The following is a 26,218-nucleotide window of genomic DNA, read 5'->3' on the forward strand; positions in this document are numbered from 1 at the left end:
GATTGAGCATAAACAAAGCAATTTATGTTGGGTCTTATTTATTTGATATCATTTATATAGAAATAAGAAGTTTTGTAGTCTTTATATGATCATTTGTATAGATCTTAGTTACTTTAGAATGGTATTTTGGAATATGACCTTGAAGAGTGTACTTCTGATTGAATAGGTTCTACCCCAGGAATATTTGTGATGGAATCAATCATGGAGCATGTTGCTAAGGAACTTGACCTTGATCCTACATATATCAGAACTCTCAATCTGTACAAAAAAGGACAGGTATTTGAAAATAAAGTTTCTTTCCATTTTTGCATTGATTTTCTTTTATTATTTAATTTTTGATATTGCAGCACTGTGCAGGATCAATTTTCTCAAATAAATTACTAATAGAAAGTCTTTTTTTGTTAAATATGAGCAGCAACTATCAATTATGCTAACATGCACAAATGAAGTTCATTTTGGATAGAAAATAACCAAGAAAACTTGCTTACTGTATATACACATACTTTCTTGAAAATTTATTCAACTTGGAGAATAAACCAAAACCTAAACCAGTTATTGAAACCCAAGTTAATTGAGCATGCCTGGAAACCTGTTATAAAAAAAATGTATAGAGGAAAACTAACCTTGTTATTAATTTCTCCCAACTGGTCAGGTGTGTTTTGATTTTTTATAATTTGCAGAATCTAGGTTGTCAGTGAAAATCTCCATTTAATTGACAATGGTTTCATTTTTTTATATACACTTGACCTGTCACAAGAAAAATGTGTATTTAGTTGGAATGTTTTTTATCTATCCGTATTAGATCTTCACCAAATTTCTAAGTTCCATAAGTTATGTCTAGATATTTACTTTATGAGGATATTTTTTCGACAGAAAACACCTTTAGGTGGTACATTGAAGTACTGTAACATCATAGAACTTGTATCAGACCTTATGTCTTCATCTGACTTTCTAAAGAGACAGGGGATTGTTGAGGAGTTTAATAAGGTATGTTCTATAAATACACTTTACTTGCAATCTTTAAGTTTCTTTATAAAAAATGAAAGCCTGCTAAAGAAGTTTACTTTGAACAGTTTTCTGATAGTTTTGACTTTAAATAAATGTAATAATCAGCTTAGGAATTTCAAAGTTTGATATCATTTAAAAGGCTTCTCGATGAAACACATAGATTTTGGATATGACGTACAAATTACTATAAGTTTTGAATTTGTAGCAATAATTTTCTAATAACTGTCAAAGTTGTTGCTCATGATCTGAATTAATTGAAATACCAGAGATGCATGGTCTATTGGCTTTGAAACTTTTGCATATTTTACATTTTAAAGTTTGTGATTAGGTCATTTCAAGGTTAACCACTAATATTAAGTCAATTATATTTGGTATGCATTTGTATTAGCATTCACACATCTCATTTCCATGGATATTATATGGCCTGCTCCCTCAGTCATGGTTCATTGACTTTGAAAGTTTTGCCTTGTTTACATGTTAATTTCAAGTTAGGCATCATACTATCAAAATATCATACAGGTGAGACATCTATGTGTCAACAGTTTATATATTTAAAAACTGAGAAAAAGAATAAGTTATTATTTAAACAAAACAAATTATCATTTTGATTAGTGAAGAAAAACAGCAACAATCCCAAGTACAGCAGTTGGCTTCTAACAGCGTTCTTTCAGAATTTAATTTATTGTTTTGTGAAACCCAGGTAAACAGATGGAAGAAGAAAGGCCTATCAATTGTTCCTATGAAGTTTGCCCTGACCTATGTGGGAGTACATTTTAATGCTATTGTAAACATCTATGCTGGAGATGGCAGTATTTCTATATCACATGGCGGTATTGAAAGTGGACAGGGTATAAATACGAAGGTAAATATAGCTATGTAGATATAATTTACCAACCAGGTATTACCCTCATGGATAGTTAAGGATAAGTTAAGTTCTCCTATTTAGAATATGATTAAACAATTTCTGATGGAGAAAGCAGGTGATACAAATCTCTTAACGTCCTTAGGGATATAGTATAGTGAAAACTGTCCAAATTGAAAATCTATGAGACTCCACATTTGTATGTATTTGACCAGACGTCTGTTTTAATTGGTTGAATTTATAAGCAGCAGAGTATTAATTGGTTGTCCTGGTACATTAGTTAAGAGAAAACAGGTTTCTACTTTACACGGGGTTTTTCTAAAACAGGTTTCTAATTAACACGGGGTTTGTCTAAAACAGGTTTCTACTTTACATGGGGTTTGTCTAAAACAGGTTTCTACTTTACACGGGGTTTGTCTAAAACAGGTTTCACTTTATGTCAAAACACTGATATACATGTAAGGCAAATATTGCATTAAAGGAAATAGTGGGTATATGTCAAAGAGAAAGCAACCCAACAACACAAGTAACCAAAAAACATTTAGAGATCAATATATTTAAAAACAATCTCTAAATTGTCACAAGAGTTGATAAAAAATTATGGTTAGCAGAAGCTAATAAATGGAAATCAGACATCCTGCTTTTAATGAGATACCATTAAAACAGTTGAAGTTATTTCAATTTTGTATGTACATGTAGGTAGCACAAGTATGTGCTTATGAACTTGGTGTACCTATGGATTTGATTAAGGTCAAGGCCAACACTTCCTTAGCCAATGCCAATGATTTTACAACAGGTGCTAGTATTACCAGTGAGCTCTGCTGCTTGGTGAGTATTTTGATAAATAATTGGTAGCATTAACAGTCAAAATACTCTAAAACTAAAGCAATTTTTAGAAGAAAAAAGGATTTGATAATTTGAAACAGAATGGCAGCATATAATTTGTCAGTATTACAAAAATAAAAATAACATAAAGAATTTGCAGTGTTCAGAGGTTTTGTTTTGTTTTGGATAAAGTTTTTAATAAAGTAAACCTCTTAAAAATGGAATACAATTATTTGAATAAAAAACTGACTTAACATATCATATAAGACAAATTCAAGGATAGGAAAAAACCAGAAATCTCATAATTAACAAAATTGTCAAAAATGTACAAACTGCAGTACATGCTGACAAAAGTAATTCATTTTTTTCATAAAAAGGCTGTAATAAACTGTTGTAAAGATCTAAAAACAAGAATGGCACCAGTGAAGGCTAAAATGAAAAATCCTTCATGGAAAGATTTGGCACAGAAATGTATAGAAGAAAAAGTAGATTTATCTTCCAGATATTGGTAACTTGTACATTATTTTTAGTTTTGATATCCTCTTAAATGAGAAACTTAACTACCATTGTATTAGCTACAGAAATCTTAATATATCCACCAAAAAGTCATAGCAAGGGAGATAGTTTGTAATACTGATTTGGTTCTGTCAGTATGATGGTCCAACCATCCTATATATTTGATCTTACTCATAAATTGATCTGGTAATCACAAGTCATCGTCCTCCATTGCAGAAATCTGTATCATAATAATATGTTGCTAAAATTAATTCCTACAATACATTTTGTCCAAATGAGATTTAACCAATACTCTGTAATAATAGAATTTTTTTAAATATTTTTAGCGTATTCCAGCCTGGAACAACTGATCCCTACTACAACTCATATGGAGTTACCTGTACAGAGGTAGAATTTGATGTCTTGACAGGTCAACACTTAATCACCAGAGTAGACATATTATATGATTGTGGAGAGAGGTAAGAGCTTATTTTAATGGTACATCATATAATCATGGAAAAGATAGAATAAGTGAAAATATGTTACAAATTTTCCTTTGATTAATAACTGTAGTTTCCTTAAAGGCAGTGCCTTAACTGCTGTCATGTATTGTACTGTTTGAGCACATTGATATATCTTCTTGGAGTATTTTGAGTTCTTTGTCAATCTTTGCTTTGCGTCCTTAGTTAGCTAGTATGCCAGTTAAATTCTTGCTGACTGATTGATAACCTTGATTTAGATCATTTTTTTTGTGGACATCTGAATGAACAAATATGTTTTTTATTGCTATTTCATTCTTATTTCAAGATAAAGTAAAAGTATGATTTCGTTTTCATTTTATTGTTGAGAAAATAAGTTAATTTGATTGTCATTATATTTATAAGGATTGAATAATAAATGCAGCAGTCCACTAAATGACCAAGCTATATACAGTTATGTACTGGTTTACCTAAGAGTCTGAGTTGAAAGTTTTTTAAACATCAATTACTTTGTCAAACAGTCATTGAATTTCACAAAGCATGGACAGGAGCTTTTAGATATATAGCTGCCTGTGCCAAATTTTTATTATTTTGTTACTTATTTTTCTGTATTTATTTTGGTAGTCAATATAACAATTTTACATTGACAGCAACAGTTGAAAGTGAGACACAGGGTCATAAAAAGCCTTTACAAGAGACTATTTTCATATTATAGACTTTTTGACTCCAGAGTATATAATTCGACAGGTTACTTACTCTATGGTAGGACATGCTTGTACTTGGTCAAATAAGACCCCATTCACACTTGGACATTTAGCTCGATTTAAACTAGATCAATTCACTCGAGATCAAATTTAAGCCCAATGTGAATGCATGAATCGATCTTTTATCGGTCTAAACTAAAACACCAAGAGAGGTAGTTTAGTTTGAATCGATCTAATGTGAACTGATCTAACGTTAAATGTGAGTGCAGAGATCGATCTTAACTAGTACGATTGAATCGAAAATAATTTGTGTGCATGAATGGCAGCAAAATTACATGTGCAATTTATTACAAAATGAATGACCAACATAAAAGGGCTGAAAATTAATGAAAACTATACGAACAGCGGTTATTTATATCAACATTTGAACTTGTAATTCAAGTGAAACAATAACTTCATCCATTATTTTTGTACAAGCGTGTGTATCAACACATTAATTTGATTAAATATTTCTATTTATACACAGTTTCAATTTCATGGGTAATTAGGTCATATCCATTGCATTTTTAATTGTAGTGTAAACACAGTGGTTCAGATTAGAACGATAGAAATTGTAAGGATTAAAGATAATGTGAACGCTAAATGGTTTTATTTAGATTGATTAAAAAAATGTTAGTATGAATGGGGTCTTAGAGTAACTAAAAGAAGTGAAAACCAGCTTACAACCCATGCAATTTGGGTAAAAAATTCATGTTTTCTATACATGACAATATTATCGGAAAACTGGTAATTTTTTACCCAAATTGCATCTATTATAAGCTTGATTTTACTTATATGAAAACAGATTATTTATTTTTATGGAAACTCCCTTTTCAGGGCATTCAATTCATCTCATTGAAGATTTATTGCTACTTTATTTCGGTTTTGTCTTTTTATCAGGATGGCATATCTATACATACATTGACTCCACTAATCAGGTAACATCAAAACTCATGAAGAGCATGAATACTGGACATGAAAACAGTGCTTTTGTATTGGTCCTTGGATACTGTCGGACAGAATTATAATACCCTGACATTTTGCTTATATTTTCAGTATGAACCCAATGATTGATGTGGGTCAAGTTGAAGGTGCTTTTGTAATGGGACTGGGATACTGGCTGACAGAACAGGTCAAGTTTGAAAGCACAACAGGGCAACTGTTGACTCGCAGTACATGGGTTAGTTTAATTTAGAATTTGACAAGAAACTAAAAGCTGTTTCAATCATAAAGATATAGGCCAAGTTTTATCTGTCTTACCCGATGGGTATAATGATATTAATTACTACTGTAAATTAAGAAATTGATACATGCATTTATTATTTGGATAAACTGATTACTGGTGAAAAAGCAAGATATGATAAATCTGATTCAAAAATTTATGAATGCAAGGTTGTTTTTTTTTTATTTTGAACCTGATACTGTCACATTTTTTAATTAATAAATCCATTGTAGTAATTTCTGAATTTACAGTAATAATAAATTCTGAAATTTTATTTTTTACAACTTTGGATCTGACAAGATTCTTATCCCAGATTTATTTAGTCATCATATGATGCAATCAGATTATTACTAAATACTAAAAAACATGAAAGCAAAATATTACTGAAAGCATGCATTATTAAAAAAAAATGAAAACAAATATTACTGAAAACATTGACTTTGAGATGAAGAACAGCAATAAAAGCGCTGTTCCTTTGCTTTTTGTTTGTTTTTGCTGTGCATGTACTGATTTGTGTAATGGAAGGATACCCCATATCCTTTGTTTTTTTCTACTAATAAAAAAAAACATGAAAGCAAGTATTACTGAAAACAAGCACTATTTAAAACATTAGTGATGTTTCTTTAAGAACTTTATTCACTAATTATAAGTAGAAACATGCCTTATTTGCATTAGAATGAATTTACCAATGCTTTATACATGTATATTGAAATACTAACATTTATTTTTCACAAGACCTACTATCAATGCAAATTTCAGATCAGAGCTAACTGTCAAGACAAGATAAGAAAAAAATAATCTCACTACTTTGCTGACATATATCAGGCGATTATCGTACTCAGACTCAGAATTCAACCAATCAAAGTACTGAATTTGGTGTTTCAAGTGCAAGTTTTGTACACCAATTACTTAGTAAAGTTTTAGGACATATTAAATATATTCACAGGAATACAAGCCACCAATGGCAAAAGACATACCAATAGATTTTAGGATACAGTTACTGAAAAATGCTCCAAACCCAGTAGGAGTTCTGAGGTCAAAAGGTAATTAAAATATATTTTTGTCTTTTCAAACATAAAGAGCATTTATAAAATTCATATTGTTATAACTAGATATATTTACAGGGGGAAATGGCTAAACCTAGTTATTGTTATAATGTTACTTGTTAGTTAACTTAATTATTATTTTTATACATGTATGGAACATATTTTTTAAATACCAATTGCTGGATTATGAAATGAACCTTTGATTTTTAATATGTATCAGGAACAGGATTTTTGTAGTGATTATAACAGTCTTATAAGTGAAGAGTAACACTGAGCTTTTTGTGGCAAAAATTTTATATGTACTGTATGGAAAGACAGAAAGTTTTTAAAATTTACAATACAAAGGCTGCAAAATACAAGGTTATGTCCTGTATGAATGCAATCAAACAGTTCATGGCTTTGGTAATCTTTTGTATTTAGATATTTTTTGTCCTGAAGTCATTGTGATATATTTATAATTTATTTTTGTCATCATCATGCAAATAGGTTAAAAAAAAACTGGAAAAAGTAATTATACCCCATGCAATGAGTTGCGGAGGGTATAATGTTTTTGACCCGTCCGTCCGTCCGTCCGTCCGTCTGTCTGTCCGTCCGTCAGTCCTGTTTCTTGTCATCGCAACTCCTCTGAATCCACACAACAGAATTTCACGAAACCTTTTTGTCGAGCCTTCGACTTTTGTCGAAAAAGCGAGACATAGCGATCCTACATTCCTTCGGCGTCGTCGTCGTCGTTGTCGTCGGCGGCGTCCACAAATATTCACTCTGTGGTTAAAGTTTTTGAAATTTTAATAACTTTCTTAAACTATCCTGGATTTCTACCAAACTTGGACAGAAGCTTGTTTATGATCATAAGATTATATTCAAAAGTAAATTTTGTAAAAAAAAAATTCCGTTTTTTCCGTATTTTACTTATAAATGGACTTAGTTTTTCTGCCAGGAAACATTACATTCACTCTGTGGTTAAAGTTTTTGAAATTTTAATAACTTTCTTAAACTATCCTGGATTTCTACCAAACTTGGACAGAAGCTTGTTTATGATCATAAGATTATATTCAAAAGTAAATTTTGTAAAAAAAAAATTCCATTTTTTCCGTATTTTACTTATAAATGGACTTAGTTTTTCTGCCAGGAAACATTACATTCACTCTGTGGTTAAAGTTTTTAAAATTTTAATAACTTTCTTAAACTATCCTGGATTTCTACCAAACTTGGAAAGAAGCTTGTTTATGATCATAAGATAGTATCCAGAAGTAAATTTTGTAAAAAAAAAAATCCATTTTTTATGTATTTTACTTATAAATGGACTTAGTTTTTCTGCCAGTTAACATTACATTCACTCTGTGGTTAAAGTTTTTAAAATTTTAACAACTTTCTCAAACTATCCTGGATTTGTACCACACTTGGACAGAAGCTTGTTTATGATCAAAAGCTAGTATCTAGAAGGAAATTTTGTTCCATTTTTTCCGTATTTTACTTATAAATGGACTCAGTTTTTCTTCCAGTTAACTTTACATACAGTCTGCAGTTAAAGTTTTAAAAACATTTATTAGATTCAAAAACCATCCTGGATTTTTACCAAACTTGGACAGAAGCTACTTACAATCAAAAGATAGTATAGAGAGGAATATTTTTATTAATTTTTTTCCTCATTTTTGTTGAGCCTGCGATTAACAGCAAAAGTAGGCGAGACACTGGGTTCCACGGAACCCTTACGAATTTTTAGATAATAAGGACATACTATGTAGTTGTGCATATCGACAGGAAATTACGATTCAATTCTTTTTCTAGGAGTTACGCCCCTTTGAACTTATTCACTTTAATGTACTACTGCAACCTTTTGTCATCGCAACTCCTCTCAAACCACACAACAGAATTTCATGAAACCTTTTCAGATAATAAGGACATACTACGTAGATGTGCATATCGACAGGAAATTACGATTCAATTTTTTTTCCAGGAGTTACGCCCCTTTGAACTTATTTGCCCAATATACTACTGCAACCTTTTGTCATCGCAACTCCTCTCAAACCACACAACAGAATTTCATGAAACCTTTTCAGATAATAAGGACATACTACGTAGATGTGCATATCAACAGGAAATAACAATTCAATTTTTTTTCCAGGAGTTACGCCCCTTTGATCTTATTTTTGCAATATAGTACTGCAACCTTTTGTCATCGCAACTCCTTTCAAACCACACAACAGAATTTCATGAAACCTTTTCAGATAATAAGGACATACTACGTAGATGTGCATATCGACAGGAAATTACGATTCAATTCTTTTTCTAGGAGTTACGCCCCTTTGAACTTATTCACTTTAATGTACTACTGCAACAGTTTGTCATCGCAACTCCTCTCAAACCACACAACAGAATTTCATGAAACCTTTTCAGATAATAAGGACATACTACGTAGATGTGCATATCGACAGGAAATTACGATTCAATTTTTTTTCCAGGAGTTACGCCCCTTTGAATTTATTTGCCCAATATACTACTGCAACCTTTTGTCATCGCAATTCCTCTCAAACCACACAACAGAATTTCATGAAACCTTTTCAGATAATAAGGACATACTACGTAGATGTGCATATCGACAGGAAATTACGATTCAATTTTTTTCCAGGAGTTACGCCCCTTTGAACTTATTTGCCCAATATACTACTGCAACCTTTTGTCATCGCAACTCCTCTCAAACCACACAACAGAATTTCATGAAACTGTGTAGATAATAAGGACATACTATGTAGATGTGCATATTGACAGGAAATTATGATTCAATTTTTTTTTCTGATAAAATTTTTTTTTCTTACACTTATTTTATTTCTCCAATGACAATGTGGGGACGTGGAGTATGTGAGCGCGCTCACTAAGGTTCTTTCATTAAAAAAAAAGACTTTCTTTCTTTTTTTGACTTTATATAAACTGGTATGTTATTTTTTTTGTCTCTGGTTTTGTAAAAATTACAACACAATGCAAGAGGTATTTCATTTTTAATTTTTTAGCTGTTGGAGAACCACCATTATGCATGAGTTGTTCAGCTTTGTTTGCATTGAAACGATGTGTAGGAGCTGCCAGGCAAGATATACAGAACAACACATTCTTTGCACTCAGTAAGTTCACTTTCTTTGCACTCAATTTCTTATATCTACGTACAAGATCACTTTTTATGATTGGGGTATTTCCTGAAAAGCAAGATTATTTTACTTGAAACAAACTTTTTTCTCAAATTGATAATATTTGCTTTTTTAATGTTGTCTGGTGGCAAATGCTTCATGAGTATTCAGCATGAAAATAAATTGTATTATAAATCAGTTAGTTAGGTTCTATAAAGTAACTGGAGAAATCTTAGAATCCAGTTGATTTTGTATAAGAAAGTGTGTCATCATCTATTTTCCTAATTTTAAAATTGATAATTTCTGGATTGATAATATTAGTTAAAACTTTACATTGACAAACTACTCATTTAATGTCAATACTATTTACTTTCAGATGGACCAGCCACTGTAGATAAATTACAAGAACTTTGTTTAGTAGATCCATCTCAATTTGTCATCTGAATGTTTTAACATAAGCAATCAACTTAAAACATTAACTGCAACCTGCCAAGATATATGCCATATAAGGGCATTGCTCCAGATTTCATGGTTCACTGAACATGGAAATGTGATAGTAAGATTAGGGCATGGGCACATATTCTTGTTGAATAATCAATCAATATTGCTTGGGACACAATCATGTATTTCTTACATAATTTTATGCATGTTTGAGTGTTTTGTATTTTGTTGTAGAATACATCTTTTTGACACAATTCAATCAGTTGTTAAAGCTTTTTATTTTTAATCTTATATCTACATATTTTATGGAGCAAAATATTTATATTTTTTAAATTTAAATAATCAAAACCATTATATAAATATATTATTTTTAAAATAGATACTGTTATATTTTTATTTTAAGTAGTTTGTATTTGTACTAGACATTATATATAAGATTTTATTATTGGTATTAGATATATATTTTTTCATTGTGTGCCATGCCAGTCCTTTTTGTGAGTAGACTGGTCAGTTTTGTATTGTGTGTCCAACAATCTCCTGAATGTAACATTTCTTGAAATTATGCTAACAACAAATAGAATGAAGCAAATTATCCTGTACCGTTAATAATCTGATGTCATAAGTATTTATTGGCTTCAATAGCATGAAATGACTGTCGATCATTCATACTTAATAGCCTGTGTTTTTTTGGTGTCTTTTTTAAGAGAAAAATCAAGTGTCATAAGCACAAACATACATATTGTTACCAAACAATTGCAAGTTATTGGTTCAAATTTTCGAAAGGTTTATTCATTTTGAAAATACAAAAAAATAATTCTAAGATTAACATTTAGCTGCGCAATAAATGTTTTGCATTTTATAAAACATCACTTTTTAAGGTAAGTTGGACACCCAGTACCTTTATGAGATTATTGAATGTGCCATATTAATTTTATTTGTCTTAAATGTTATGGTGAAGCCTCTCTTAATGTGTAATATTTTATGTATAGCCCTGTGTTTTTTTTTTTTTTTTAATATTGTAAAAATGTTGAGGGCATTTATCAAATGCTTTAATGTCTTTCTTTAAATCCTCTTTACACTGTCCCCCCCCCCCCCCCCCCCCCCCCATTAGGCAATGCAGACCAATTCTCTTGATTTATTTTCCTCAGTTGAACATATTTATGGATTATGGATATTGAATGCCTTTTTGTTACAATGATTAGTCAATACCAGTATATATTTCCAAGATGACAGTTTTTTTGTGGTAAATATTGCATTAAGGTTACAAACAAATCCCTATATCCTCTACCATATTTTGTGAGAACACAATATATGCTCAGGTTTCTTTTTAATTAAACCTTATTTACTTGTTATCTATGAAATGTTTACTAATTTTTTAAGATATATGTTTTTCAATGTTAATTATGATTTGATCGAATAAAATATTATCAAATGCAGATTTTATCAGTTTATCACTCCCATTGATTGATTTTAATGCTTTTAAAGCAGTGGTGGATCCAGTTTTTGAAAAGGGAGCGGGGGCCTGGCAAGCCTATATTTGGACTGAACCTTGTCAAAAGTCTATGCATTAATCATATATGAGGCTCCATAAGGGGGCCAGGCCCCCTGTCCCTGCCCCACCCCCTCCCCCCATAAATCTGTTTTTGAACAGTTTTAAAGTTCCATATCTGGGGGCATGCCTATGAAGCCACACCAGGTTGATGATTCCTGATATCAGGAATTGGAAGAATAATATCCTAAAACTATATCTAGTAGAACTCTTTCAAAGAACTTTGCAAAACTAAATGACATATTGAGTTGGAAATTTCTGTCCCTTAACGACTCATCCTCTTACTCTAGTGTCAGTCATTCGTTCTTCTTTATCCAAATTAATTTGTTGTTTAATTTGTTATCATCCAGAGTGTGCATAAAAGATAATTTACTGATTATCAGCAAATTACAATTGATCAATCACTCAAGTCCTGCTTCATATAATTTTTGGCTCTGAAATGGTTATCATTGTAATAGTGTACTGGCGATTTCTTTGTAATGTCTGCTTGGATCTGAATAATTCTTGTCACATATGCTCACTTGACCTATGTTAATTTTCATCATCAAGGTTACAATGCTTATTTGGGTATTAGGGTCATACATTGCATTTTTAAACACCTTCCACGACCAGCCAGATTTTTTCTAAAACCTCCTAAATATGTATCCTACTGCTGGTCAGAATAATGTATATTTCATAAAATGATGCCTCAAGATTTTGGAAATGAACTTCCTCAATGGTAGATAATGCATATTATCTGATATTTTAAAAACAATCTTTCATCTCCAAAATTATGGAATCTATCCCTGAAAGGACGTTTGAAGTTATAAAGATAGAAGATTTATTCAGCTTCATTTATATACAGCTGATGATTTGCTTTTTCTGACATCTTCATACACCTTTTGTCCAAAACTTTAGGTTGTAAAAAATGATCAAAGTAAAAAAACAAGTCCAAGTCAAAAATACGAACTGAAAATGAACAAAAGATCATTATATGCAAATCCCACTCAACTGGAATGTGAGTGGTACTTTCTATATCCTGTTTTGGAACATATTAGCAAGTGGGAGAAATTTAGTTTTAATTCCTGGTAATCCTTGCTTTATTATATATTTTTATGAGAATATATGAATACATTACCATTGTCTAGTCGGAACAATAAAATAAAGTCTGATGATTTGTTTGTACAGAGAGAGTGCAGCACTGTGCATGTAAAAGAACCCTTGCAACAACTCTTTACAGAGGCCCTAAGTGACAGTCGTTGCAAGGAAATCTGTTATCCTTACCAGACAAAATTTTCCTCTTATTCCAATGTCTGTCCCTTCTCCCAATTGTCCCACATTGATTAGATGTTTAATTTGTTAACCTTCTGGATGTTATTTCAAATTTGTAATGGACAAAGCAACCATTCTCAAGTCATACTTTATACACTTGAATTGCAAACAAATATTGTCTTTGCAATGCATGTTTATTATCACAATTGCTTATATAAACCATGGCTGTGTGTAATGGTATTTACCCAATTTATATCTGAAATGTCAAGGTTACCACGCAAATGTGTCGATATCATGTTTGAATCATATCTTCATACTGACGTCCATGAACAGAAATAAAATCAAAAGAATGTTAGTAATCAAGAATCTTGCTGTTGGTCAGAATAGTATGTATTTCTCAACACGAATCGTCCATTTGTGGAAATGGACTTTTTCAATAAATACCAGCCTACTGTGCAAACAGACCCCTATTGTAATGTAACCACATGCATTGTACATCCCTGATGTCACTTTCATCATCATACAAAGGGTAGTGTCTTGCTTGGCAGTCAATTGTACTCCTAGGTTTTGGGTGGAAATACTGTCTTTGAAGCAATCGGTTATACATCAGTGAATTTAATGGAATGCTGCTGGATAGTTGTTGAATTACACGCAACTTTGAAATTTTATATGAACTGATTCTATGTAAAAGACAGATAAGATTATCTGTTCCCCTTGATGTTTGGTGGTTGTTTGAAATGTTTGAGTAGTTTATTTACAAGAGTTGGAATGCTAATATTAGAAGACCTTATTACTGGGCCATTAGGGAAGAATTATTCCAAATTGTATAATTTTCAAACAGATACTCCTTGGAGGTGAAGATATATTCTATTTGAGAACTGCATTGTCCTGGATGATGGAAGAAAGAGTTTTTTTTCAGAACTACCTTTATCAGTGGCAAGGACAAATTCCTGCAGCTTCTGGTCGTGTTTGTTGTATCGGGTCTGCATTATATTGTCCTATTCATGTCTCCACAAAATATCATAACCTGAGTATTTTGATATTTCGTAGCAATGGTATGTTTACTGTCTATCATTCTCCATATTCTTTATGAGTCTTTATCTATAGTTGGCAAATAAACGATTATATATCTTAGTTCGGTGAGATTAAAATGGATACCACTCTCTCGTTTCCATCTGGTAGATTCTAATAACTTTGACTATTCCAGTGTTTTGACCATAAATTAGAGACTCCGGAGTGGGTTTTTTGTAGTTTAAAATCTGCAAGTGGTTCGTTGGAATAATTAAAAGATACCTGTTTGGCATTCCTATTGAAAGTGTTCTTGCAAGCATAGATGTGACTCTTGACTGAGGAGTTCAAGGAAAGATGTAGTTGATCTCACTCCCTCTATGTTGCAATTTGTTATTCTGCTTTCTCTTTATTTTCAATGTTTCCCCCTGGAGTATGTGATTTCTTGGTTGTTCTAGGAAGCTTATCTCTTGAAAAAGATGGTCCTGTCGTTATATAATTCGAATATCATCTTTGGGTGGGATTGAGATATTTCCATGCTGTTGCCATTGACCCAAGTTGGCTTTCCTTGAATTGTAATATATCCGAGTAGTCGGTTACTTTCAAGACTTCTTACAAGTACTCCTCTGGATATTTAAACAATCATCCTTTTATTGAGCTGGCTGCGTTTCACGAACCATTGCATACGTTATGTTGTGTACCAGTTTTTCCTGAGTAGCCAGAAGGATCACCTCAATCAGTGATCTCTTTATATCTTTTTGTATAAAGTGGGAGTTTTCTCAATTTAGCTGCTGAATGTTTCTAGAAGACAATACAAGAGGTGGAGTAGTGGTATTTGATTTAAGATCCATCGTGGTAATGTTTTGTATTTCTTATGAAATATTTTCATAGTGATTTTATGGTAATTCCCGTTGTTGTTGGATGACGTGCCATTTTAGGTGAGGATGGTATGATATTTAACAATTGTATTCGTTGTTTTCCGGATATTTACCTGTTGGGACTGCAAATGTAGAAAGTTTTAGATTTACTCTTGGATGAGTCATGGTGTTTGTATGAAAGGTTTGTTGTTGTTGGAACGTCCGAGGTACCAGTGTGCACTCCGATGCTGAGTTAGCCGAGTTTGTCATCCCGTTTTGAAAAACTGGAGGTGTTTGATTATAAATAAAAGTCTTTATCCTTGGATATGAATGTCGGAGCCTGTGTGTAAGTACCAACAAACATCCGAGGTTGTTGTCCATAGTGAGGTATAAAAAGTTGGTGCATCTGATTTCGTTCAAGATATGGTGAAAACTCATCAAAGATATTGGGCTTATAATTTGGCACGTCAGTAGCGCATTTTATCTGCATAAGACTAAGCAGTACTAGTGGCGTTCGAATCAAAACAGTTGGAATTCCAAATAAAAAACGAAGTTGAAAATCATTAAAACCAAATATTCCGAAATTTGTGCAAAATACGGCTAGGCTATCTATGCCTTGTTCTTTATTTTCCAATTAAGGGCCCCGAAGGGACATTATGACAACGATTCACAATGCATTCTCATTCATAACACATAAACATATAGATGGAAATTAAATTAAAATTCACATAAAGTTGATGAGATTACCTTATGATATATATATCATACATCTGATCAAAGACAAATTGAAAGAGTTGGTCCTGCTTTGTTTCATAAAAAAGAATGGCCAACGTAGATACAAGTATCTTGTCTTAGGGAGGGATAAATCCTACTTTGTAAAAAATCACTCTGATTCAAACAAAAAATTCTCTGAAACTGACATTATCAGGATGCTTGATTTCTTGATTGACAACATATTTGTTACGTTTGGAGTACGTGTTTTTCAACAAACAATTGGCATTCCCATGGGAACCAACTGTGCCCCTCTTCTTGCCGACTTGTTCCTTTATTCATATGAGGCTGACTTCATACAGGGACTTCTTAGGAAGATAGAAAAGAAGTTAGCAGTATCCTTTAACGTTACTTTCCGCTATATAGATGATATTCTCTCACTAAATAATTCAAAATTTGGTGACTATGTTGAACGCATCTATCCCATCGAACTAGAGACAAAGGATACAACAGATACAGTTAAGTCTGCCTCATATCTTGACTTACATCTAGAAATTGACAATGAGGGTCGGTTGAAAACAAAACTTTGCGACAAAAGAGATAATTTCAGCTTCCCAATTGTGAACTTTCCATTTCCATGTAGCAACATTCCAGCAGCGCCTGCATACGGAGTATATATCTCCCAGTTGATACGATATTCCAGGGCTTGTATTTCCTATCATGATTTATTGATAAATTAGGGGTTTGCTGCTCACAAAGAAGCTATTAAACCAAGAGTTCCAAGTGGTGAAGTTGAAAGTTGAATCCCTTCGTAAATTTTACGGACGCCATCACGAGTTGGTTGGCCATTATGGAATATCCGTTTCACAGATGATAGCGGATATGTTCCAAATATCGTTACTACAATCCCGTCCCCTTTTCCCCAAATGTGACCTTCCGAATTAGACTTATCACCGGGTTTGTACTAACATGAGCAACACGACGGGTGTCACATGTGGAACAGGATCTACTTACCCTTCCGGAGCACCTGAGATCACCCCCAGTTTTTGGTGGGGTTCGTGTTGTTCAGTCTTTAGTTTTATATATTGTTTTTTGTGTACTGTTGTTTGTCTGTTTGTCTTTTTTCTTTTTTAGCCATGGCGTTGTCAGTTTATTTTCGACTTATGAGTTTGAAAGACCCTTTGGTATCTTTCGCCTCTCTTTTAAGCACAATTGGCTATTTCTTGGCGGTCAGTTCTTATTGGTTGCCTAACTTGGGGAAACACCCTTCGGGAGGAAACCTGACAATCCTAGTCAATCAAGATTGGAGTCGGGCATACCTGCCACGTGCTGTGTTCGAATACTCACAATCTCAGTCTTGACAGGCTAGTGATGCAGTAGTCGGATTACTTAGACCACACCACCACCCAGCTGGTCCCAAAAACGGATATGAAGGTTAACTATAGTATGGAGGTCTCAGTTGTAATGCAAGCTGAGTATAAATTGCTGTGTTGGTGCACATGTTCTGCACCATTTGGCTTTCCAAAAGTTTGAATCTGGTCAACTTTCGTACGAGTATTGGAGTCAGATGATCTTTGTTTTTGTGTACCTTTTTTGTGTGTAGTGTCTGGTCCAGTTATATATTCTGGCATCTTTTTGAATGATCGTCGACATCTGGTCTATTTTGTTGCAGTGCTGTCCCAAATCCAGTTTCAGTTTCATCCTGTCGATTTTTTCCATCATACATGATTTTTTTTTATATGTGCTGTCTTCTTGTCCTAAATCAATTTGTTATTCTATATTACCACAAGAAATGTTAAGTGATGTACCTCTTTTTTTAAAACTTCCGTTGGGTTCAACTTGGTTATTTGTTTCCTCCAAATATAATAAGTCATCGATACACTGATAAATGTGTAATCTGTTTCATGTTATGATGTCTGATAAAAGAGCAACACTGCTCGGAGCCGAGAAATTTGGGCACTCTTTCTGAGGTTGAGATTGGACGTGTTTCCATTTTCCAGAATAATTCAGTGATTAACTGATGTTGACAATAGAAACCCCTTACGACAAAGTCATCGTCATCTCTGAGAAAGATCGATTATTGTTTGTAAATCAAAATCAATACTTATCGAGCTTTCAAATCGGTTGAAGGTCAAGAATTTGCAATATATGACATCGATGTGGCGTATTATAAAAAGGGGGACACAAGTTTTAGATATAAGATTGTTCTTTTACTAATTTATTTAAATAAACTCTTCATATATGATCCCTTATATGCTGTCGACTTTAACGCATCGAGACTATTTATTTTTGTTGGGGTTTGAATAGCCAATACTGAGCTTTATTATTTTTCCATAAAAAATTTGAAATAATATTTCGCTATAAGAAGCCAATTTGATTCAATTTTGTCGAAATAAGCTTAAAAATACTGGTAATGTTTTACCGGTATTGGCTTGCAAGTCAACAATTCGCTTCATTTATATCCGTTTTCATGAGACCTTCAATTTGACCATTAGCTTGAGATGGGTTAATTACGCATGTACTAAGCATGTTCGGTTATAAAAAGAAAAGAATGTCCACATCGAACAGTGAAACAAGGGTGCAACCGGTAAGAACAATCTCGTTGACTGATAAGACCATGGAAAAAAAGTATTCTTATACAGGTTAAAACAATGATTTACTTAGAATATATTTTTTTTTTCATTGACATGGAATCAAACAGACCCAGAAAAATCGGCATTATACGATTGCACGTGCCTGTTCGTGTATTTATATTTTATGTTTATTTGTTTATATCGGATCATAGACCATCGGCATTCTTAGGAGCGTCATCTGGTTATCTCGATGGTTAACATGGTTAATTAGATGGAGTCTTGCCTAAAATACACCGGGCACGGATTGATGATACATTATAACGAGTCCATGTATTATTGATTGTTTCGTTTGGGCTGGGATAATTACTATATTAGTCCTGGTGGTGGGCTTTTTTTGTAATTTGGGTGTACGTTTTAGCACGGACATGACGTTAGTATAATAGTCCCAGGTTTTAGTATGTCGTATACAAGGTATAAATTAAATTTGAGACCGAGTCAAATCGGTGAACATGAATTTGACAGCTAATGGCCCTTTCATGTTGTGCTATTTTATATGGTTATATATATGATATGAATTATAAGGTTATCTCACCCACTATATGTGAATTTTACTGAAATAATGTCCATAATTTTATATGTTTAATGTGATATGAATGTGAATGTATTGTGTACTGTTGTCAACATATGTCTCTTAGGAACACTTACATATGGAAAATAAAGAACTTTGAGCTTTATAAAATGTATTATGCGGTCTCTATTTACATGGATAATTTATTTTATTATGGTGGTTGTGGACACAACTCTTGAATGTCGAAATGCGCATCTGGTGCAGAAAAAATGGTATCGTTTATGTTATTCAAAAGAATGTTGATTTTGGCAATGTGACTTGTAACCGGTAAGATGAAATCGAGTGCAGTGAAATTTTCAACGGCACTTGTCTCTGAAAAAAAATTTCCCATATACCTTAATATAACATTAATTATTAAAGGTATATAGGATTTTATTTTCAGAGACAAGTGCCTGTGCATCATCTCCTCATATACACATTAAATAACATATTTAGACAAGTTCACAACAAATAGAAGCAATAAATAAATAATGTTTTAATCCCACACGAAATTGACATTCATACGACATAGTAAAAAAAAGATCATTATGGACCGAAGTAACGGTCGAATGATGACAGGATTTGTATACCATATTAAAAAAAATATTATCTGTCAGCTGATGAAAGGTCATAATATGTGCCATACCTTTATTTGCAAAGCTCGTGCTTTGAACAAGAAGGATGGATAAAAAACAATCATCCAAGCTGGATAATTGTATTGTATGTCCTGTCTGCAATTCCAGGTAAAGAGATAACATAAAAGAACCGCAATGGTTAAACGAGTTTTTAACAGCTAAGTGTAAAAAGGCACGAAACTGCAATATGGTTAATAACAATATCTTATCTTACAAGGAAATTATATCTGTCGAACGAAGCAGATGTTAAACTGCTTTATCTGTTAAATAAATGTTTCCTCCATAGTTGTCTGTTTCCTAATATATTGCAAAGAAATGAGGGCCAACAGATGCGGATCCAGAATTTTAAAAGGGGGAAGAATAGGGGTAGGGTCGATGGACCAACAAGGGGTATCGGGTCCGTTCGCGCCCAATACACGTTCGCACCCTACACGTTCGCCCCCCTAGGTCCGTTCGCACCCTACACGTTCGCACCCTTTTTTTTTTTATTCAAAAACCTGATAAATTTTAGATGTTTTGTAGATGTTTATATCAAAATATTTTTATTTTCATAAATAATTCGGGAATTTTTAAATGAAATATAGTTTTAAATTGATTTGATGATTAATTATTAAATGTTAATTATGTATAATTACTGCTAATTGGTATTTATTCACAGCCTAATTTGGTGTTATTGTTGAGTGTTTGAAAATCATGATTGTTGTCATGGTTGTTTTAACTTGCGTTGATGTAAATACTGCATGTATTTAGCTTGGTATGAGTAAAACTTTGAAGATTTTAAATAAAAAACATGAAAGATAATTGTTTTTAACTGCTTGGCTCCTTTGATCGCATGTGTGTCAGAATCTCACTTTATTCATAAACAATGAAAAAAACTATTTATAGCAATACACTATCCAAACATGATTAAAAATTATTCAACACAAAAATAAAATACTAGTCGTCAGAATCTCACTTTATTTAAAAACAATGAAAAAAAATGTTTATAGCAATATATTTACCATGACACAAAAAAAAACCTTGTCAGAATCTCACTTTATTTAGAAACAATGAAAAAATATATATTTATAGCAATACACTTACCAAAACTCGTTTACAAATTATTAAAAACAAAACCAATAAAAAATGGGCGCGAATGTGTAGGGTGCGAACGGACTTTGGGTGCGAACGTGTAGGGTGCGAAAGTGAAAGGGGGGCGAACCTTCATGGGGGCGAACGTGCATGGGGGGCGAACGTGATTGGGCGCGAACGGAACCGGATTCCCAACAAGGTAATGGTAGGAGGTGGACTTCTTCTTCCGGTAAGCGGCCACCGTCAACTGGTTGACTATTTGGAGTGAGCGCATGAACTATTTTTGAAATTTAATAAACAAAAAGAGAATGGGTGCAATTTAATATATATATATACAGGTGCAATTAAAAACATGGCATTTAAATCTTAAATGACGGAGCTGAGCCTTGAAGGATTCAGGACTCAATGCAGAGACAGTAGAGTTGGGCAAGGTGTTCCACTCTCTGATTGTTCTGGGATAGAACTTGTAAAAGTATTATGCATATATGTAGATCAAAAAGCCACCCCCCACCCCCCTCTAAATCCACCTCTGGCCAATGATAATACTTCTTAATATCTATATATATTCATCCCATGTACTTGTAATCCATCAATTTATTCATTGTAATTAAGCTTCAAATGTTGCATATGTCCAAGCTGACCCCAATTAGGTTACCATTTAATACTAAAATACAGCTCACAGCTATACAATAATAACTTCAAATTAAAACATCTTGAATAAAAAAAATCTCTTAATGTTCATGCAAATTCAGGACAAGAACATTTATTATGAATACAAATAAAGCCTACTTTGTAAAAGACCAACACCTTGATCTGGATTTTTATTGTGCTAGCTAGTTTACAATAATATTCAGCAGACCTACTCAAACATATTTTCTGTCTCTAATTAGCTGACAAGTTTATGCTCTTACTCCTAAATGCTAAATACAGAAACAGCAAATACTAGTTTTCAAGTCTGTGCATGTTTTGAGTCATTCAGAATTATCTTATCCAGGACCTCTTGACACTCAAGGCAAGCACATTCACTACCACAAGACCAGAGTGTCATCTTGAGGCAGTTCTCTAACTAAAAGGCTGAAAAGACTAAGTTGTGGACAAATGTTTGAAGTTTAATTGGAATTTTTGCCTGTGTTTGAATCTTTGGAAATTAAATTGAATCCAAAGGAAAGATGGATTAATGTAACTTGCTTTTTGCCAAGTGGCAAATATTTCATACTTATTTAGGACTTTATAAATGTAGAATTTATGAAACAGCTTTAAAAAAAAAGATTAAAATGTGTGTACATTTTCAGCTACTTATACATACAGAAATTATTGTGAGGTTTTTATTAATGCTAATTAGGCAACTGGGAAGATACATGTATCACAATAATAAGAACTCTCATATGATATCTGATACATATATCTGCATGAGGCTTCTCCTGAAATCGCAATAATAAATCTTGCAATTTTGTTTATCATTTAAAAATCGCAATAATAAATGCACGCAATAATTTCTGAATTTACAGTATTTCCTGATACAAATACAGGGATATGGGATTGACAGAAAAAAATTAATATCATATTGTGCAGTTAAAACCAATTTCTGGAAAACTATTTTCTACCCTTCATTAAATTTTATTACTGTCACCTTTTTTTTCTCGTAATTTCAGACATTTGTTCAGAAAGGACAAAGTTCAGAATGGAGTGTTTGCTGCCAACTGTGAATGTTGTGGACATTTTATCAAATTCAGTGTGAAATCTGATGTCAACTCTAAAATCACAGTAACTATCAATGGACAGAAATATACAGGTACCTTTGATTAAGAAGTGTATTTAATATAAAGAATTTGTCAACCTAAACAAATCCTTTCACATTTGGCACTTCAGTGTGAATATTGATACATTTTGTAAATCATTGTGTGTCAGACTTTATGCCTTAGATGTTTCCTGGATACCTCAGGCAGTGGCGGATCCAGGGGGGGGGGGGGGGGGGGGGGGGGGGGGGGTTCTGGGGGTTGGAACCCCCCCTTTTTTTGACAATCAATGCTTTTGAAGGGGGACATATGGTTGGAACCCCCTTTATCCTGGGTTGGAACCCCCCTTTTAAAAATGGCTGGATCTGCCCCCATCATGTGTAACACATGCAGAACTGTTCTAGGTCAACTTAATAAACTTTTGTTATTTTCATATGAAAGTTTATCATATGGTTGGTCACAGGAAATTTTCTTGATATTGTGATTTATTTGTGATTTCCCCCCCCCCCCCCCCCAAAAAAAATAAATTTAAAAATTACAGTCATAGGCTAATTTAAAAAAAATTAAATAAAGGTTTTATGCAAAACTTTTTGAACATGGGACTAATTTGTACTTATTTTTTTAAAGAAAAGTATAATTTTTTTGTGAATATTTAAATTATGCACTTATATCAAAGGAAGCAGTATGACAGTACTTTGATTCTAATATACATTTATTCACAGTTGGAAATGAATATCCACCATGGACTTCACTGAACACATATCTAAGAAAAGAGAGGATTTCTGTTGGTACAAAAGTCATGTGCCATGAAGGAGGATGTGGTATTTGTATGGTGGAGGCCAAGTTATATGAACCTATATCAGATAGCATGAAAAGTTATCCAATTAATTCTGTAAGTGTTACAAAAACCACAATGAAATAGCAACCAAAAAATCTAACTAAGCTTTAATAAAGGTTTGCAATGGACTCGATCAATGTTTGGATTATGTAAGAAAAAAATCCTCTAAGAACCATAAGGACAGTTAATCACAATTGTACCCAAACTTCAAGGTTTATTAAAATATCAGACTTGATAAGGTTTATTTTTACAAAGATAATGGATAACCAAGTTTAAGGTGTGATGAACCTCCCAATTTCATAAAATTTATTTCTGTTACAATTATCTTTCAATTTTTGTATCTCTATTGTGATGTACATTGTACGTGTAAATGAATGGCAAATATGGAATATTGTTTAAAAAAATGAGATGTGATCCATGCATTTACATATTCCTTTCATTTCCAGTGCCTGTGTCCATTATTTATGTGTGATGGGTTGGAAATTACTACCATAGAAGGTATAAATGATGTCATACCAAAACGACTGGCAAAATATAACGGTTCTCAATGTGGATATTGTAGTCCTGCTCAGGTCATGAATATGCATGCGTAAGCTCTTGAAAGTTACTTTGATTTATATTAATATTTTATGAATACATAATGTCAACTAGACACTGACCGAACATCATAAATAAAAAAACAAATATATCCTGACTATTAATAAATCGATCACCTTGATGTTTTTCATATTTTCTGTGGCAAGAAGTAAAGTATGTTTATTTTGTTTCAATGTTTGTAAACAATGGTTAGTCACTACCCTTTCTATGTATTAGTTCCAACTGGAGCTGTCAAATGTCAAAACAACTGACCTACTTACTGTTTTTCAAATGGGGCCAAAGTCAGGACGTGTCTAAAAATCATCCACATGATAAAAGTTTATGTGGTGCTTAAATAGACCAAGCTATTAAGATAAATATAGTGTTGAAATGTCTAAACTTCCGGCATAAATTTGCAAAACAGTTTTCAGGAACAACATACATATTATTATAATGTGAACAAATGCATTACTGATATTTTTATTTTTATACTAGTATATTTTATTAGAGTAGTAAGCATGCAGATATATTGATGAAGAACAATATAACCTCTTGATAAATAATTTATTTCACAACCTAAATAAATAGAAACAAACAAACCAACATCTTTAACCATCAGTATTCTCACAATGTATGCAATGAAAACTGTCAACTGAATGCACATACTGAGCCCATTTTTAGAAGATTACAATCAAACCAGTCTTGTATCTCTTCTGAAATAAACTTCTTGTATAAACCACATGAAATTCTCATCTTCCCTTTTTAGCTCACCTGGCCCATAGGGCCAAGTGAGTTTTTCTCATCACTTGGCGTCCAGCGTCGTAGTCGTCTTCCGTTAACTTTTACTAAAAATCTTCTCCTCTGAAACTACTAGGCCAAATTTAACCAAACTTGGCCACAATCATCATTGGGGTATCTAGTTTAAAAAATATGTCCGACGACCCGGTCTGCCAACCAAGATGGCCAACATGGCTAAAAATAGAACATAGTGGTAAAATGCAAGTTTTGTCTATTATTTTGAAAACTGTTATAAATAGAGAAAATCTGAATGGAGCAAAAATGTTCAAAATGTTGAGCTCTACCAATTGTCCAAAAATGTCATAACTGTCACACGACTTCTTATAGGAGTTGTTGACCTTAAATAAAAAATTTTACCATTTTTTTTCATTTTTGCCTTAGTATTATCTTGAAAACTATAATAGATAGAGAGAAACTTTACATGTCAAAAATGATCAGCAAGACAAGTTCTACAAATAAGTATGGCATGGTTGAAATCGTCAGTCGACTCCTTATTAGAGTTATTGCCCTTTGATGGCGATTTTTACCAATTTTTTGCGTTTTAGCCTTATATCTTAAAAATTATAATAGATAGATATCTTAAAAATTATAATAGATAGAAACTGAAATAAGCAAAAATGATCAGGAAGACAAGATCTACTATTAAGACAATATGGCGGAAATCGTCCAACGACTCTTTATTGGAGTTATTGCCCTTTAATGACGATTTTTACCATTTTTTTTGCGTTTTGCCTTATATGATAAAAATTATAATAGATAAATAGACACTTTAAATCACAAAAATGATCAGCAAGGCAAGATCTACTAACAAGTCAAGTTTTGCCGATATAGTTAGTAGCCTGTCACTCTTTATAGGAGTGATTGCCCTAAAAAGAGTTTTTTTTAACCCTCTTTTGTGTTTTGAGCAAAAACTAAAGAAGATAGAGAGAAACTAAACAGAATAAATGATCAGCAATACAAGATCAACAAAACAGAGATATTTGTCATGAATTCTATTCTAGTCTACAATGTTGGAGAGTGTCCTTTGTTGAATATGCACATAGACCAAGGTGAGCGACACAGGCTCTTTAGATCCTCTAGTTTAAATTTCATGCTATGTTTCCAACTTTGAGTACTCAAATATATTAAGTGTTTCGTTTTTAGTTTACTAGATTTCAACAAAGGATCAGTATCAATGAAGGAGGTAGAAGATGCATTTGATGATGTCATATGTAGATGTACAGGTAGGTCATGTAGGTAGTCAATATAAGGTATTAATATACATTAGATGATGTAATATGTACATGCCCAGGTAGGTATGGAAACTATAATCTGGAATCCCCAAACAAGGCATCCCTTTAATCTCATGCATGTCAAGATTGAAAAAAAAACCATATTTCAGAAAATAAAAGTGCATCATTTTTTCAATTTAGTTATAGTTTTAAAGCTGAATCCCAAATTTTACCCAAATTTATGACATAGCCCATTTACTGTAACTTGACCTTATAGGAGATTTGGGGAATTTATTAATGAGACAACAACTCAACAACAACTAAAAATAGAAAGCCAGTTTAGATTAGGAAATTTTAGTTTGCAACTAACCCTCATATACAGTTATAAAAGACCTCTATAGGTGTAGTATCTATGCTGTCCTGTATTTCAATTTTAATGGGGTAGTTACAATTAAGGTAAATTACTCAAATGTTTATTTTATATTGCAATTCATTCTTGAACAAAAAGTACTAAATTTAAATCAGAAAACAGTCATATCAAGTGCTACTGGGGCAGC

At 32.7% G+C, this 26,218-nt stretch overlaps 2 protein-coding genes across 3 annotated transcripts in view; both read left to right on the plus strand.

Annotated features, from left to right (window-relative positions):
- Positions 1-11,676, plus strand: part of LOC127706125 (xanthine dehydrogenase/oxidase-like) — a 54,505-nt gene extending 42,829 nt beyond the window's left edge. Inside the window, exons 26-35 of one of the 2 annotated variants that reach the window (XM_052210575.1) lie at positions 167-276; positions 874-987; positions 1,709-1,870; positions 2,570-2,698; positions 3,073-3,203; positions 3,538-3,669; positions 5,469-5,592; positions 6,581-6,677; positions 9,689-9,796; positions 10,176-11,676. In XM_052210575.1, the coding sequence (XP_052066535.1) occupies positions 167-276; positions 874-987; positions 1,709-1,870; positions 2,570-2,698; positions 3,073-3,203; positions 3,538-3,669; positions 5,469-5,592; positions 6,581-6,677; positions 9,689-9,796; positions 10,176-10,243 (1,175 nt within the window). In that variant the 3' untranslated portion in view covers positions 10,244-11,676. Of the gene's footprint in view, positions 1-166; positions 277-873; positions 988-1,708; positions 1,871-2,569; positions 2,699-3,072; positions 3,204-3,537; positions 3,670-5,468; positions 5,593-6,580; positions 6,678-9,688; positions 9,797-10,175 lie in introns of those variants that run through there. The other variant, XR_007984238.1, reaches the window with a different exon arrangement.
- Positions 11,677-19,427: 7,751 nt separating this feature from the next.
- Positions 19,428-26,218, plus strand: part of LOC127706124 (xanthine dehydrogenase-like) — a 49,853-nt gene continuing 43,062 nt past the window's right edge. Inside the window, exons 1-5 of the mRNA XM_052210574.1 lie at positions 19,428-19,539; positions 22,155-22,294; positions 22,961-23,130; positions 23,523-23,665; positions 25,594-25,673. Of these exons, the coding sequence (XP_052066534.1) occupies positions 19,478-19,539; positions 22,155-22,294; positions 22,961-23,130; positions 23,523-23,665; positions 25,594-25,673 (595 nt within the window). The 5' untranslated portion in view covers positions 19,428-19,477. The remainder of the gene's footprint in view (positions 19,540-22,154; positions 22,295-22,960; positions 23,131-23,522; positions 23,666-25,593; positions 25,674-26,218) is intronic.

The sequence above is a fragment of the Mytilus californianus genome, unplaced genomic scaffold (genome assembly GCF_021869535.1).
Source record: "Mytilus californianus isolate M0D057914Y unplaced genomic scaffold, xbMytCali1.0.p SCAF_6, whole genome shotgun sequence".
Classification (NCBI taxonomy): domain Eukaryota; kingdom Metazoa; phylum Mollusca; class Bivalvia; order Mytilida; family Mytilidae; genus Mytilus; species Mytilus californianus.